The 17,244-nt window shown below is 32.8% G+C and overlaps 1 protein-coding gene across 4 annotated transcripts; it reads left to right on the top strand.

Moving 5' to 3' along the window:
* The first annotated feature begins 9,740 nt into the window (after positions 1-9,740).
* On the top strand, positions 9,741-16,424 carry LOC123688815. 4 transcript variants are annotated; one of them, XM_045627536.1, is made up of 5 exons: positions 9,745-9,998; positions 10,054-10,145; positions 11,625-11,749; positions 13,514-13,584; positions 16,242-16,424. In XM_045627536.1, exons 1-5 carry the CDS (start codon positions 9,884-9,886, stop codon positions 16,391-16,393), a joined length of 555 nt encoding a protein of 184 aa, XP_045483492.1. In that variant the 5' UTR covers positions 9,745-9,883; the 3' UTR covers positions 16,394-16,424. The 4 variants fall into 4 exon arrangements, with proteins under 4 accessions (XP_045483494.1, XP_045483495.1, XP_045483492.1 ...); XM_045627538.1 differs by lacking the exon at positions 13,514-13,584 and having other exon boundaries at positions 9,741-9,998; positions 16,213-16,424; XM_045627539.1 differs by lacking the exons at positions 13,514-13,584; positions 16,242-16,424 and adding an exon at positions 15,415-16,204 and having other exon boundaries at positions 9,741-9,998.
* The last annotated feature ends 820 nt before the right edge of the window (positions 16,425-17,244 follow it).

The following is a 17,244-nucleotide window of genomic DNA, read 5'->3' as shown; positions in this document are numbered from 1 at the left end:
TATCGTTTCGTTCCAGGGCATATCACTGTCCGTGTCATAATTCTCACAGCGTTGTATTCCTTGTTGCAAATTGCAATCGTAAATTTTAAAACCAGATTTTTCTATGGCTTCGGAACCTTTTTCGACTAGCATAATTGTATATTTTTCATGAAAATCCCAGCATCCATCGGCAACTTCGTCGTCGGCTTTAAAAAGTATTTTTGTAGTGTTCTATCATAATACTTGCTACGAAGAAATGATATCTGCTGAATAACTGCCTAATTGGTGGTGGCATTAAAATTAGAATTTTATTATTTATTTATTTCTCTATTATATATTTACGTTTGAATTTGTGTGTATTATTTTTTATTCGATATCCAAAATTATTCATATCCATAAGGACATCACAAATCTGTTAACTCTAAAGAATATATATCTTTGGCTAGCTCTTTTACCCCTGTTAGGAATTGAAAGAAAATGTCATCAATTCGAGATGCAGAGATAAACGAGCTTAAATTTGGGTAATTTATACAAATATTGATAACAAGCACAGCACTCCACTTAACCGAATCCAATTCCTTAGCAGTGATCATGTCACGCGTTAATTTCACTGATATCATAAAGTAACAACGTTCACTTTTCACAACGTGATTTAGGAATCACGGTATCGCTCCTCTCTACTTGCCTGAGACCGACTGAAAGTGCCCCCTCTGAAGACAGCACTCCGTCAACTTTATAATAATCCTTTATTGGCAAAAACAATAACAATAATTTATAATGCTTTTTTTCTAAACTTGCGAGAATATAGGTAAAAGGCTACAAGTTGAACAATGGACAGTGGGAAACCGGCCGCATTTTGTGTAGCAGACCTTTATACCATACATTATCGAACGCTTTGGCCACGTCCAAGAATGTCTCACAGACCCTGTGAGATGTTTTCGGATAAACCCATCCGTGATTTGTTATGTTTTTCGTATCACTTGTTACACAGTGGAGTGTTGGCGTTAAAAACCGAACTGTTTCAACTGTATGAACTTTTCTTCCTTTATTGCCATCAATCTTTTCTGAATAACCGCTTCCGTTATCTTCCTTGTGCACGAAAGAAGACTGATCGGGCGCAGCCAATAATTAGGGCTGCATAGGCTCTCAAGATTAGCTGCGAAAATTTCCGCGTTTTCTTTTGGACTATATATATCATCGTTCCTTCTAGACCGTGAATCGGTGAGGTTGGTTTTTTATCTGAGCGCAGTGGTTTTGCCATTCACCAGACACTGTCTCATTGTCTTTGACTCTAGCATTGAACTAATTGAACACTCGACGGTCTTCAGAACTGTGTATTTTCTGAGCTCTACACCTCATTCTGTGCTTCTCTCTGGTAAGGAATATATCTTCAGGGGCCAAGTTCTTACGTATAGGGAAAGAAGAAACTCGCGTCGAAGCGTCCAATGAAATTTTGATAATACTTGGGGTCAGATAAAAGCTTAATCTGATCCATATTCTGTAGTCCAGTGCCAATCGGTCCATGACTTTGTTGTCGGTGGATCCAGATCGAATTCGTCCCCTAGATCCCTAGATGAACCTAAAGAGGATTGTGATCGGAACTAATCTCAAATAGGGCTGTCATCCGATGATCTACTGGAATATTTTTCTTTGAAATGTCCAATACGCCTGGGCGACCTGTGGCCCGTGGTGTGTTGGCTCATTCGGTGCGTCTATAACAATTTCTTGAGTACCTATTGTTTGCAAAGTCGTTCAGAATTTTTCCGTTCAGGTTGGTGATTCTACTATGACATGCAAGATACTTGGTGTTCAGATCTCCGACCATCATCTGGGATCGAAAACACGTCTCAAGTTATCATACGCTCTATTAGTGATGACGTCACACACCGCCATTTTAGTTCTCCTGTCAGTGTTCGGAATCCAAACAAACAAATTGTCATTCAAATTAGTACGTTGTCGTTGAAGAAATTGGCTTATTTTGATAAATAAGAGTATTTGAGGAACGATTTCGGTATTAATTGATAGACAGAAGGAACGAGGTTAATACCGGTAAGTTTGAATCCTGTATCATTCCCCAGATTTTGTAAAAAGCCGTGTTTATTAATTGAACTTCAAGTTCGAACTTAATGGCATTAATCTCGTGCCTTCTGTTTATATATATATATATATATATATATATATATATATATATATATATATATATATATATATATATATATATATATATATATATCAATTAATAGTAAAATCGTTCCTTAAATAATATTTTTATCAAAATAAGCCAATTTCTTCAACGACAACGTACTAATTTGAATGACAATTTGTTTGTTTGGATTCCGAACACTGACAGAAGAACTAAAATGGCGGTGTGAGACGTCATCACTAATAAGAGCGTATTTGTTTTGTTTGTTTGTTTGGATTCCGAACACTGACAGGAGAACTCCTATCGAGTTCATGATGCCCGTGTTTTTAGGAATAGTCCTATATATAATCATATTCAGCACATGGCACCAAACTTTCATATTCTTGCAGATTCTGCATATGCCTTAACAAATGTTATGACACCATTTGTTAACAATGGGTATCTGACAGATATCCAAAGAAATTATAACATAAGGCATAGTACTGCTAGAGCAGTGAATGCAGTGATAGAAAGAGCTTTTGGGTGACTTGAAGGCAAATTTAGGAAATTAAAATATCTGGACATATGGCATCCAGAAACAGCTTGCGACATATTCGCAGCATGCATTCTGCATAATTACATCATCATAAAAGATGGTGAGAATGAAGAAAATGTTGAGGCAGACAATAGTGAAATTAATAATGCTAATTCCAATGATGATGAAGTAGCAGATAGGAATGTGGGGTCACAGAAAAGAATGGATTTGGCCAATTTATTATATGGACAATAGTTGTTAATGAAATATTTGAAATAAAGTCTTTATATTATGTATATTCTTAGTTTTCCTACCCCTAATATTAATGTCAATAAACTTAATAAACAATTCACAGCATAATTCTTAAGTTCTTCATATAAGCTTCCCTTCCAGTGGAACTATCAAATTTGACTAAAAATCTAATAAATTCTACCTAGATATAAATATAACTGTTAAATAAATTATGTGAAACTCATGAGTAGAATCCCTGTTCTGAGTTTTTAGGTGCAAATATACTTATTATATTGAACCAAAAGTAATCAAGAAAAAATATAATTTTTTTTTTAAATCATTTATTTCATACTACAAAACTGGCACAGAGGCTTTTAAGCTAATACATTCATAACAAGTGTAAAAAATTCAATATTTATTTATTCATTCAAATTCAACACAAAATGTAACAATAAATGAAATCTTATTTATGCAATTGTAGGATCTTTCCCGTATTATCAAGTGGTCCATATAAAATAAATTTGCGAGTTGATTTTTATATTAGTTCTTTTCTTTTGAGTTGTTAGGTATCAAATTCCTTAATATCTCATTCCTTTCTGCCGTTAACCTATTCTTTTCAGCCATCAACCTAGTCTGTTCCTTCAAATCCTTCGATATTTGGGAAAGGAGGTCCAATCGCCTCTCTTCAATTTCAACCATTTTTTTTTATGATCATATAATGGTTTATTTCGCGTCCTTTTTTTCTCTTTCCTCTTCTGACGTATCATTACTTTCAGATCGAGGTCTTTTTCTAGAATTTGATTCTTTTGAAATGCAGGGTGAATCAGGACACTCTGAGGATGATAATGAAATCAAGTTTGTTATATTCGCTAAAGTTGATGACTGATTGGAATTGAAGGATTCCGTTGAAGGGGGGCAAATCGGTAATGACATATTAAATGAAGACCTAGTAGGGGGCAAATTTATGCACTCATTTCTTTTGAAAATGTCCTCGAAGTCATCAAAATATTGCCAAGAGACTCTTTTCCCTCCGGTAGATTTTGTTTCGTCCAATAGTTTTGTATATTATGTCTTTTTTAAATTCCTCCATTTTCTGTCTAATTCATCCTCATTTATGTTACAACCTTTGCTGTTAAATACCTCTTTTATATTGGACCATTTCTTTTTCTTCATTTTAGGGTTGCGGAAGTCTTCAACCCTCTCCTTATAACAACAAATTAGTAGTTTTGTTTTATTACAATCCCATTTCATGTTGGGGTCTCCTAGAATAGCAAACGAAAAAATTAGGTATCCGTTTGTTGCAATAATATGAATATCCATGAATAACTTAAATATTTCCACGCTTTAATCGCATAATTCTGTCGCATGGTCCGATTTGAAGCGTTCCCCTCAAAGTAATTCTGGCAGAAAACAATATCTGTAAAAAGTAATTTTTTTCTTAGTACGAAAAAAAAAACTGCGTTCCGATTAGGATATCATTTAGAACAGAAAATTTTTATTTCAATCAACAAAAACATTAACCTATAACATTTCACGCATTTACTTACCATTTTGTAGTCTCTGATGAATTTGTGGAGTTTCTGTCACATCATAAGTAATATTATTAAAACAATATCTAAAAGTTTCTATCTTTGCTATGTTTGAAATTCAAATTTCGTCCCAAAACAAATGTCACTTATCACTTACTCAACACGTTACTAAGACGTCTAAAAAAAAAAAGTCGTGAAACAAAACACGAAACGTTTACTGGAATGAATTCAAATATTTGAAATAGAGAGAGAGTTTATTGGTATTTCAATTACAAGGATTACTTCCTTAGATCATAACTATAATGAAATATATACATATATAGGTACAGGGTGGGCAAATTTCGATGTTTTAGCACTACAACTTTTAAACCAGAGGTGATTGACAAAATCTGATACCCACTTCTCGATCTCTTTTTCTGAGAAACTATCAAGGGTAGTATTCATTTTTGGCCACCTTCTTTTGTTTTCGAGTTATAAGCGAAAATTGGAAAAATGGCGATATCGAAAAACATTCATATCTACGTTGATATTGATGATAGAGCTCTGAAATTTAAACATTATACAGGCACTTTTTTACGTAGAATCCAGTGGCGTACTCGTATTTTCAAAAGGGTTTTTAATTACGAAGCTATGACCCAAAGTTATGTTTTTTTAAATGGGAACACTATATTTCTGTGACATTTTTTGAAAGCTTAATTTTTCCTGATTTCAAAAATATATAACATCATATGGTTCGTATCAATATAAATAATAGAAAATGGTCAAAAACCCTTTTTTACCTAAGATTCTCATTATTTTTATGGTTTCAACTGTTGAGCACATAAAAATTGAGCTTCCTATAACAGATATTTTTTTCCTTCCGTTAATCTGATTTTTTCTATGATTTTTACTAATTCCCTTCGTAATTAAATTGTTCAATCATATATGCATTGTTTCATGTGCTATTTGAAATGGATTGGTATAGTATATCCAAAGTCACTTGGAGGAAGATGAATATTTCAATTATACAAGGTTTGTCCAAGTTTCCAGAAATTCCTTTGGGCCCAGTGAATTTATTGCCTAACAATACTTTTAGATAAACCCCGGTATTTTGCAGATCGCGGTATCCACTTCAAAGGTGCATCTATGGCCAAGAGTTTTTATGGAATAGTTCAAGTGACTTTGAATAAACTATGCGTATTCAATCTGGAGACCTATGAAAATAATCTTCTGATGCATCCATCTCATTACAACTCTTTCGATTGAAACAATCGATCCTGTGGATCTTTTCGTTATTTCCGAATCTATTTTTAGAAGAAAAATTTATAAAATATACCTAGATTCGAATTTTGTATAAATTAGTAAAAAGCATAGAAATAATCAGATTGATGGAAGGACACTACTCTTGTTATAGGAAGCTCAATTTTTATGTGCTCAACAGTTGAAACCATAAAAATAATGAGAATCTTAGGTAAAAAAGGTTTTTGACCATTTTCTATTGTTTATATTAATACTAACCATATGATGTTATATATTTTTGAAATCAGGAAAAATTAAGCTTTCAAAAAATGTCACAGAAATATAGTGTTCCCATTTCAAAAAACATAACTTTGGGTCATAGCTTCGTAATTAAAAGCCCTTTTGAAAAAACGAGTACGCCACTGGATTCTACGTAAAAAAGTGCCTGTATAATGTTTAAATTTCAGAGCTCTATCATCAATATCAACGTAGATATGAATGTTTTTCGATATCGCCATTTTTCCAATTTTCGCTTATAACTCGAAAACAAAAGAAGGTGGCCAAAAATGAATACTACCCTTGATAGTTTCTCAGAAAAAGAGATCGAGAAGTGGGTATCAGATTTTGTCTATCACCTCTGGTTTAAAAGTTGTAGTGCTAAAACATCGAAATTTGCCCACCCTGTACATAATGGCACAAAACTCGTAAATAATAAATAACAAGAATTTTAATTTGTTGATAGCGCTACCTACAGTTGACATAACGAAGCTTAACTAATATTCTCAAAATTGGCAAAACAAAAGCTAATCAGTTCATACATCTGGTTTTAAGACATCTTACACGTTACCAAAAAGGAGTTGTTTTTACCATATTTCATATAATACAAAATTTGGGAAGTTCTGAAGCTCTCTTAGATTCGGTATTGTGCTTGAGGATAATACTTTGGAAGTTAACAAGAAGTGATTTCGTGTAAATTTATTTGAGTTATTTCACGATTTTATTGCCACATCAGATAAACATCAGTTGTAAATAAAGGTTATTCGGTACTCTTTTGTGTACCGTATAATTTCATTGCTGGACAATTTGACAGTTTCTAGGTAGGTTCAGCATTGCACAGGTACCTGAAAGAAGGCAATTTCGGAGTAAAGATTTAAAATGGTCTATTTTTGTACCGATACGTATACGTCCAGAACATCCAGAAATACTTGATATAAGCACATCCGCCGTCAGTAGTGTCTTGAATCCTGGTGATGGTTATGCACAACTGAAGAAAATAGAAATGATATGAATTTCCCTTGTTTTTCATTTTCACTGTAATAAGGAAAAAAGAAGAAAGAAAGTTTATTCAGAAGTAGGTAACAGAAAATCATTCAAAATTTTTTACAATGATCATAACTATAATAATTTCAAAATAAAAGAGTACACAATGAAGTATGTAATGCCTGGGAACAGATAGCGTTGAAATCTATGGAAGAAGCCGCAGCAGAAGAAGTGAAATAAGCGATCGAATGTGGAAGTATCGACATAAATGGTACACCTTCAATAACGGTATTTTGTGATGGTAGTTGGGCTAAACGATCTTATCGAAACTGGGGAAATTATAATTAACTCCCGGAGTTCCTACAATTGTTGGGATGCAAACTGGAAAATATATGCTATAAAAATTGGAATTCATCTTCGACCGCCATGGAAGCTGAAGGATTTTGTTCCAGTTTACATATGTACAACTTGATACAGCAAAATGATTGTCGATGGGGACAACAATTCTTGATAGTAGACCTTATGAACATTGTACAGTTCAGAAAATAAAATGTACCAATCATTTACTGAGGAACTACTGTAACAAACTACGAGAACTCTCGAAAGCATGTAGTGTTCTAGGACCGTTGAAGAATGTGATCAGCAAAAATATTTCACGATGCAGAACGGCTATATTAAAATCTGTACAATTCAGAAAAGGAAAAAACGCATGAAGATAAAATCAATTTTTTGAAGATGGATATTATTGATAGCGTCAGTCATATATTTGGTGAACATAAGAATTGTGCCACATTGGGCTACTTTTGTGAGAAAAAAGTAGCTGATTAAGACAACTATCTGCAAGATTTGTGACAGTTCGATGTAGAGAAGAAAATTATGCAGGCGGTGAGATATTTAGCACTACATGCCAGAAGTCTCATAGAAAATGTAACAACGAACATTGTGGAACAATTCAATGCTATGATCAAAGAGTAAGAGGTTAAATAATTAATTACGCTTTGAGAAGATGCTACCAAAGTCCTTGTTAGGCAGTAGTTGTTGCAAAGAATAAAAAAACCGCTATACGCTATACACAAAGATATGATAGGTCGTAGTCCAGGACAAACGGTGAAGAGAATGGAACGAAGTAGTGTCTTCAAAAAGAAAAAGAAGAAGGGGCTGGAAGCTACAGTTCTCTGCAGGGCCAGATAATAATAAGGGGTTTAATCAAAACAGAAGAAGCTCATAAAGAAATTGAGCTGAAAACACGGCTTCAAACTGATTCCGCTGATTGGCATCAGCAGAGGAGGAAATTGTTGACGGCTTCAATATTTGGAAAAATATGTAAAATGCCTTCTATGTCAAGTTATTGCTCAACAGTTGAAAGCATTTTATATAAACATTTTTCTGCAAAAGCTATAGATTGGGAAAAAATAATGAAGATCGAGCGAAGCGTCTATTAGAGAATGAATTGTGCTCGAAGATCACAAACAGTGGCCTTTTTATTAATAAAAAAAGGTCTAGGTCCTTCTCCAGATGGCATTTTTGAAAAAGGTAATCATTCAATTAAAATCAAATGCCCTTCTTCCATAAGAAATAATATGATAAAGGACGCTATTGAAAGGAAACAAATCACATATTTGGAAAAACTGATTATCAGGAATATCGATTGAAACAAAGTCAGAATTATTATTTTCAAGTTCAGGGACAATTAAATACCTATAGCTGAAAGAGAAAAATGCTTTTGTCGTGGGAACTTTGAAGGACACTTTATTCATCGAAGTCAACATCGATGGAGAGTTTTTCGAAGGAAAATTTCATTAGAACTGTGTTTTACCTGTAATAATTGACCTAAGACATAAAGGCTTAAAAATAAGGATCCTCAATACAAACTAGATCTTCAGGATAAGAAAAATTGAAGAAAACAGAAGGCAATTAGAAATATATCATTATGAACCAAGCTGATTTTTTTTTAATTAGAAAAAAGTACTATTCCTTAAAACTGTAGATATTTATGGAATGAGTTCATCAAAATTCCTCAATGAAACTTTTTCATTTCGGATTAGATATTTCAAAATTCATTCCATTTAATTCATAAATTCAAATTCAAAAAATGAGGATAATGGTATATCAAAGCGTAGTTCAATTCTCAATTCGATATCAAGTAATTATGGAAAGTAGTCTTTTTCAAAACCTGAAAAACAGTTCTTGTTTCTCAACTCTGTTCTTATTATAAAGAAACCGTCTTTACAACCATAATCATAGGTGACCATTTGACAATCATTTCATTTCATCAAAATGTCGAAAATGCGGCTGCTTATTCCGACATGCACTAGTAGAACTCGAGAAAGAAACGAGATCATCTCAATGCGTTACAAATTCATTCTATCTGGGCTGAGGGCCTAATACGGTCTCGATATTTTTACTACGATAGTCGACGCCCACCCGCTCTTGCCCCTTCACGTTGCGACCCCTGTGCTTCCCAAGCAGTGTGGTGTAAACAGACTCTTAAAATAAATTCGCTACCGAAAATAGCGACCGCTCCCTAGCGGAAACTGATCGAACGCGTTCAGCAGAAAATTCATAGAATATTGACAACTTTTCCACAACTGTTGTGTCTGCTGAACGCGCCCAATGTCGTTGTGTGACATCATCAGTAATAGAGCGTTTACGGTCTAATTATTAGACATGAAGTATTAAGCTCTATGATCTTAACATCTCTATCACATTCTATCACAGATTACTTAGTTAGTCTGTGATTCTATCTATCTTGACCATAGAATTAATAAAACCATTATTATTATTAGTTCAATGATCTTGACCATATAACTAAGATGCATAGAATAGGTATTCTATGCATCTCACATATAACCAAAGATTATCTGTGCTGTGGAATAAATAAATATGAATCTATGATTCCATTTCAAATCCAAGCACCAGTAGTACCTCCAAATCCAGCAGTTACATATATTAATTTATAATTTGCTTTGGTATCCTGACGTTGTTATTTGAAATTTTTTCGATTAAAATATGTCAGAAATTAATAATGAGACCTTAAATGAAAGTTTCCTTTATTCTGCCAGCAGATTGCTAAATACCGAACATTCTAAAGATAATTTCATCCAATTAAATCGTTTAATTTCTGGTAGTATTACTATGAACAAATAATAATTATGTAATGATTTCTTTTTTTTTTTGAGATCCAACAAGTTCTATTTCAAAAGATGCGAAGGAATTTGATTTGTCAATTACTGGTCATATTTCTGAGATTGAACAAAAGAATGAGGAATTGGTAAGGACTAGTTTGAGGCGAACATTCCAGGTTTTACTGTATAGAATATGAAATTAGTCTCTAAAGAATGTATTATAACTGCATTATAATCTTTGTTCTTTGATCGAAAAGCATCCAAAATCCAAAGAAAGGTTTCGATAGGTAATAAAAATAAATAGAACTTTTTTTATTTTGGTTCTATTTCTCCTTCATCTATAGCATTAATATGTCATATTCTTGATAATACGAAATTCTGAATTTTCCTCCTGGAGGTCATACTTGACTTGCCTACATCTACATGTGAGGAAATGTAGCCTGCTAGAAGCAATAAGAATTTCCCTCAATGGAAAGCTCCTACTGGGTTGGACATATGAGGATATTGAATCAACTAGATTGAAACCTCTTGGTAAAATCATCTTCGATTTTGAAGCGCCCTTTGAAACGATCAAAACTGACCACCTAGTGCACTGTGGTGTTGAAGGAAATGAAAAAGCCGATGAACTTGCAAAAAGTGCATCAAGGTTAACACCTGCTGCACCTGAGTCTTTCTGTGGGCTAGGAAAATACCAATATAGAGCAGCTGTCCAGCAATCGGAGTTGAATAACTGGACAAACACTCCCGGACTTATTCAGGCCAAGAAATTAGTTTTGATTTCACCTACCTGCGCCAGAAAGTTCTTGAAGCTGTCATGAGCCGACTTCGGTTGATGGTGGGACTGCTGTAGGTACTGTCAGTATAAACATCATTTGCACCATATGGGAAACTCAGCAGATGAGATTTGCAGGCTCTGTGGATCAGAAGCAGAAACAGCCGAACACAAGGTATGCAAGTGTCCAGAGCTGGCTGGCCTAAGAACCATTCATATGGGGTCCTTGATACCCGAGAGGTAACGGCCAAGACCCCTAAGGAGGTTATCAGTTTTATCAAAGTCTTGACGACCGTGGGTTCCCAATAATAAGTAGGGTAGAGAACAAAAGATCTACATTGTCGCAGTTCCTGGAAGGTTTACCGAGCCACAATGACCCCAGTTCAAATAAACATAATAATAATCCCATTCGCTGCTCATGTAACAATTGTGACATTTTCTGGGCCAAAATCAATATACCTCAATAACTCATATGTAACATGACACACTGAACAACAAATTTGTCATCATCAAAATAAAGAAACAACAATATATTTACCGAGATTTGAGTAAAATAAAACTGATATGCTTATAATGAAGGCATTAAATCATAATGTAGCAGTGAGTGTATTACCTCTAAAATTTCTTCATTTGGAACCATTTAAAAATGATCAATTGTCTGAACTATACAGTGAGTTTGTCAAAAATTGAAAGGAACATTATTCAGACCAAAAATTAATTTTCAATGTTATAATTGAAGTCCTTAATAAAAACTAGCAAATATATGTTTAGTAGCATATGCAACATTGCATGTGCTTCAAATTCACTTGTTTATGTTTATTTGACCCTCAATTACTACATACATTTTTTGCAGAATCTTTATCAGAACCAAATTCAAGAGTTGAAAAATCATTTGCTCATCTTAGATACAAAATATGAAAAGATGCTTGAGGAAAAAGAAATTCTGAAGGTCAAAATGAAAGAATATGTGACAGATAGGTAAATTCAATTTTTTCTATTTGATGTAAATAAAGAAAACTAATAGCATATTCGACTGGCTGAACCAGTTTGAATAAATTCTAACTAATTATGTCATTTAGCTCTACAAAAATTCGAATTAATTTACATTGGTGCAGCCAGTCGAACATGCTATTAGTTTTTAAGTTTTATTATGTAGAATATTTTTACTTTTTGAGACATTGAACATTAATTATTTTTTATGGAATTATTCTGCATGGGCTATGGTTTTTGTATCTGGAGATATTTTCTAATAATTAAAGTTGAATCGTGGAAAAGCAACACCTACAGGCTAAAATTTTAATCATATACTTTTTCTTATGTTTGAAATCCATTCCAATTTAAAAGTATTCATTATATTTAATCTTGTTATGGGTGTCAACTTTTTGAAAGATCAATGATTTTTCTCCTGTAGGTTTTAATTTTTCATTGAGATAATCTTTTATTACTTGATCCATTTCTCCAGTTTTTATTTTCAAAATGAAAAACCAGGGTGTTTTATTTTGAGCTTCTCTTCCTTAATTTGTTATTGTGGTTTCATCATTGGTTATTGATCCTGCTGTACCTATTACTGTAGAATTTCTTAGTCTCATCTTCTTTCTCCACTTATCTTTTAACTGTCTTATTGTGTTCCCAGATTCAAGTTGTCTTGTTTGTTAATTTGATACTTCAGATGTATGTAATGTCAACTTTTTGTGGAATTCGTTTTGCAGACATCTTTGGTAGTTCAGATGCTTAATTTTTTTTTCAATTAGTGACATCGATATATTTTGGAAAGACTCCTGGATCTCAACATCTAACGAATCGCATGATTGAGTTGGAAAAAACAGGATGTGAGCCTAAAAAAAGGGGAAGATATATTTTCATTTTTGCTGTTGAACTTCTATGCTGTATGATTTTTTATTTTTTATGAATCAATAGATTCATTATGTTCTCTCAATGTCCTATTATTGCCTTGAAACAATCTTTTTAGATGTGCTTTCTCCAAATTTAGAATTTTGTACAATCACTACTGAAATTGTACACTGCTTGTATTCACTTCATCATATTGAGTTGTCTGATTAATTGACATTTGCTCACACTCTGCTCCTTTTGGCTCGCACAAGGCCCAATGTAGGAAGACTGGAAAAAGTCGGAACTGAACATAATCCACCACATTTGTCAAACAAATTGCTCACTTTTGTTTCTTTTTTCTTCTTATTTTTATCTTCTCTTTTCGAGATCTTTTGGTGGTATTTATATAGAAATGTTTTATTTTTCGAACATATATGTATATTTACTCACTTATACATATTGTTGTTATATTTACTTTTACTCATCATTTCAATTCCTATAAAAAAATCACAAATAACATTGAATTTCTTCAGTTTCCATAAAATATTTAAAAAATCTTCAGATTTAGGGAAAAATCCTCAAACCTGGCATTGCTTTTATCAACAAAATGATGAGTTGTATGCTCTGCAACAAAAAAGTCTTCGATTGAGTTTTCAATGATTTTAGAATTTCAATGTTACCCTGAAAACCATCACTCAAACAGAGAATTCTAAAACCATTAGAATTTAGTATAGGAACATGGTACATCATTAGATGCGTATTTTGATTTCATCTGAAAATAATGCATTGGTATTCCATTTGAAAAAAACAACTTTTTGTCGTTTTCGCATTGAGCGTCAAGATGAAGAATTCTGGAACACCCTTAGATTATTTTGAAATTTCAGCTTCCTAAAATAACTATTTTATTTTCAGAGATATTATTTTAGCCTTCAAATTGGGGACATTGTCACACTTTTGTTATGACAAAAAAATTAAATTCGGTTGTATCCTTTTCGAATTGATTAAGTACTGAAGTAACCATTTTAGATAATATTTACGAGAATGAAGTCTTATGGCACAATTCAATCAAAACCCTGTCATCAGGATCATAAAAAATTCAAGCAAAACAACCAAAAAAATACAATATTTCCATAACAACTTTCGAAGTAGTCAACCGGTCATGGTGATGTTTAGTGTGATTGGTTATAACCAATTATACTAAATGAAATGGCGAAATTTTTCTTCATAAACTCATCTTTTTGATATTATATTAGAGAGAAGAGTTTGTAAAAAAAAATTAGGCGTTCCAGGTCCGTAATCAGAAATTTCATTTTGTACAATTTGTATAATTGTTGACAAATACATACATATATAGAAAGAGCAGAAAAAATGCTTTCAGATACATTCATCAAATCAGATGGTACACATTTCCATCCTCATTTTTTATCTGCATGTTCTTAGTGAACAGCTTGCTACCATTTGATCTCAAGCCTGTAATCTCTTAATTTTCAACTGAAAATAGTTTTCATTTGGCAAGAAAAAGTATTGAAGAATTTGTGTTCAAGTTAATTTCTGTTGTGCGAGGGCATCGAGGGAATAGTTTATCGAATTTGTTAAAATCCTGGGCTTTAAATCAGAGTTAATTCAAGTTTTTTGAAACATTATGTTTTATTGTCCGGAATTTCAAAATCGAACTCCATAACATATAATGACTGAAAAAGATCCTTAACAAATGATAATGTATAAAAGTCTGAATATTATCAATAAAAAATTTAATTCCTTTCATACGCTCTTAGGATGTGTTCAAAGTGTCGACTTCAACCTCTATGCACTTGTTGTTCATGTCTTCAAATTTAGAACTTTGGATATATACCTCAATTTTGTTCCAATTGTCTCAAACGATGAGGTTCGTCTCAATTAGTGTTGGATCAATGGGGGTTCCCGGGGGGTATTACCCCCCGGATCAATCATAACCGGAACCCCCCGAAAAAATCTCAAAACCAAAACAAATTTTTGAGAACCCCCCCTAGATGTTAAAATTTGCATTTGAATGAAGGTTTTTATTTTACTTCATTTGATTTCATATCAACTGTGGAAGATTTTATATTTCAAGGAATTAGAACTCGTATAGTACTAAAAACTATATTCCACTGAAAAAAAAACATATATCGTTTATCGTTAATACTACATCTTTCAATTGCCTAATCTTCATCTGCTATTGAGGTCAAGCACATATATAACTGAATAAAATATTTTGCCCTAACACCATCTCTTAAAAATTTGAAAAAATTCATTTTTTTAACTATTACGAAATCTCAACAGAAAAATTAAATAAGGATAACATTCAAATACATCTATTCAAATCTAGACTCTTAAAAAAAACTTCAACTCAATTCACTAACATGGCTTTATATTTTTGAAATTTAACAGTATTCAAGGCTTTTGTGAATATATGTGCAACATTATTTCCTGTACACAAATATTCAATTTTTAAAAGATTTTCTCTGGCCTTTTCATTAACAAAATGAAATCTTACATATATTATGTGTATATGTAACGTTTATTGAACAGTCCATTTTTCGTAATATTTATTGCACTTGGTCCATTTCAAAATCACTTTTGAATTACCAAATGTTAAATCTTCCAATAAACTGTTCAAATATAGCACTTCCTTAACCGTATCAATTGCTGCAACAAATGTTTTTCTGGAACACCAATTCATTCTCATTGGTCTAGCTGCATAGAAAAATACATAATCTGTTGAATTTTTCTTGATTGCTTATCTCCTGCAAAGTCTTCCATTATCACCATTAAAAAATTTTCTCGTGTTTCAGATCTTTTTATTAAACGCCCTTAACGCTAATTGGTAAATATAAATCAAGCTATATTGTTGCTATACCTTCGATGCCTCCATGATGCCCAATGAAAACTGTTTTATTAACGTGACTTCATTAATGGAATTATATCCCGAGATATGAATTTATATCGGTTACCGTACTTTCCAAGAGCTCCCTTCCCACTATATGTACCAGTATAATATATTAGTATTAGAACTCCTGTTTGTCAAAAAAATTTCATCCTTGAAACTTCGAGCAACTTTCGTGCTGTAACCCTGAAAGTTGTACTCGACTCGGGGCTTTTCAACACTACCATAAGTGTAGTGAACCGGATAAATTGAGGGATTTTTTTTTCTTCTGGGCTTTCTAGCCGTAATCTGATCAGGTTTTTTACCTGACAATGGATTTCATATAATTCGGATTTTCAGAATAGTCCAATTATTTCATCCATTGAGGAGAGGTCACATTATCACAGATTTCAACATTGCGGTAGAATACCATTTGGCATAATAGAACATTCGTCAATTACATGTGAAACATTTAGTAAAATAGTGGTGAAATAACCATTACGAATGCAGCTCCAATATATCACCTAAACAGGTCTAAAGACTCCTACCGTAATTGTAGGTGGAAGGTTATTTAAGAAACCTCAAAACCTCGGCTAGGAAGCCCGAAATTTTATAATTCTATTCTATATTTTTTTGATTCAATAAATATCTTGTATTTCCTTTAGCGACAGTGATCTAATCACTATCTTGCAGTTTAATATTTAGGTTCAAGAAGTATCTCTTTTAGCTTTATATATTTCCTTAATCCTTCATAAGATTTCAAAAGTGAAAAAACCATGGATTATGGGACATTTCCTTGTAATCTGGAGAAAAATCCATTGGAAGAGTTGGAATGTCGATGGGCTCTTCTAAAGTCATTCATTAATTCAAAAAATGACACAAATGATACTTTAAAAATGGAATTTTAATGTAGATAGTTTAATATATTTTTTTACAATTTCCTTGTGTTTCCATGCAAAGCATAAAAAAGTTGTTATAATAATTCATTTATTCATCAAATAAATGTAGGTATATGCATTCATTATGATTTGGATAGTCTGAATCAGTGTTGAAACATGTCCTAAATCATTTCGTTTATGAGATACAGGGTGTTTTATGCATTTGATACCAATGTAAGATGGCGGCGACTGAGTACCTCATGAAGTTATCTACATGGGTATATGTCAACCAACCAGAATTTGGCCGACATCCTAACCAAATCCTTATTACCCAAAGAAACCTTTGTTTATTTGAAAAATAAATCTTATATAAATCAAATAGTAGTACGCATAACAATGTAATAACAGTTAAAGAGACAACCAATTCCTTTTATGTGGACTAGTAGAATCACAGCCGTCTTTTAAATGTCTGTGTTTTGCGCCCCGGCAAAATAAATTTTCTGCCTAATTTATCTGAATTTTCTTTGAAGGAACCCCTGTTATTCCCCTCAGGCATCGTTTCAATTTCTCATGAAATCGTATTTTTTAACTTAAAATCACCTTGTCAAATTTATCAAAGGACGTTTTTTCGATTTCATCAGAAAACTTCCTGCATTGTTTAAAAGTACGATGCTCTATAACTCTATAGTAAAAAGACGACGTAGTTCTTAAGCATTTTAATACCTATCTGTATTTTCATAACTAAAGTTGAGAGCGCCTATTCTATTTGAAAAAAAATTGGCTCTTGGTAATTTAATTTTTTTACTACCAAGAGTGGTATTTTCACTAAGAAAACATTTTTGTGTCAAAAAATATGTCTTGTTTTATTAACTGACAGCGCC

Source organism: Harmonia axyridis, chromosome 1, assembly GCF_914767665.1.
Source record: "Harmonia axyridis chromosome 1, icHarAxyr1.1, whole genome shotgun sequence".
In the NCBI taxonomy this organism is placed as follows: domain Eukaryota; kingdom Metazoa; phylum Arthropoda; class Insecta; order Coleoptera; family Coccinellidae; genus Harmonia; species Harmonia axyridis.
The sequence above is the reverse complement of the archived record's forward strand: the minus strand, read 5'-3'. Positions and strand labels throughout refer to the sequence as shown.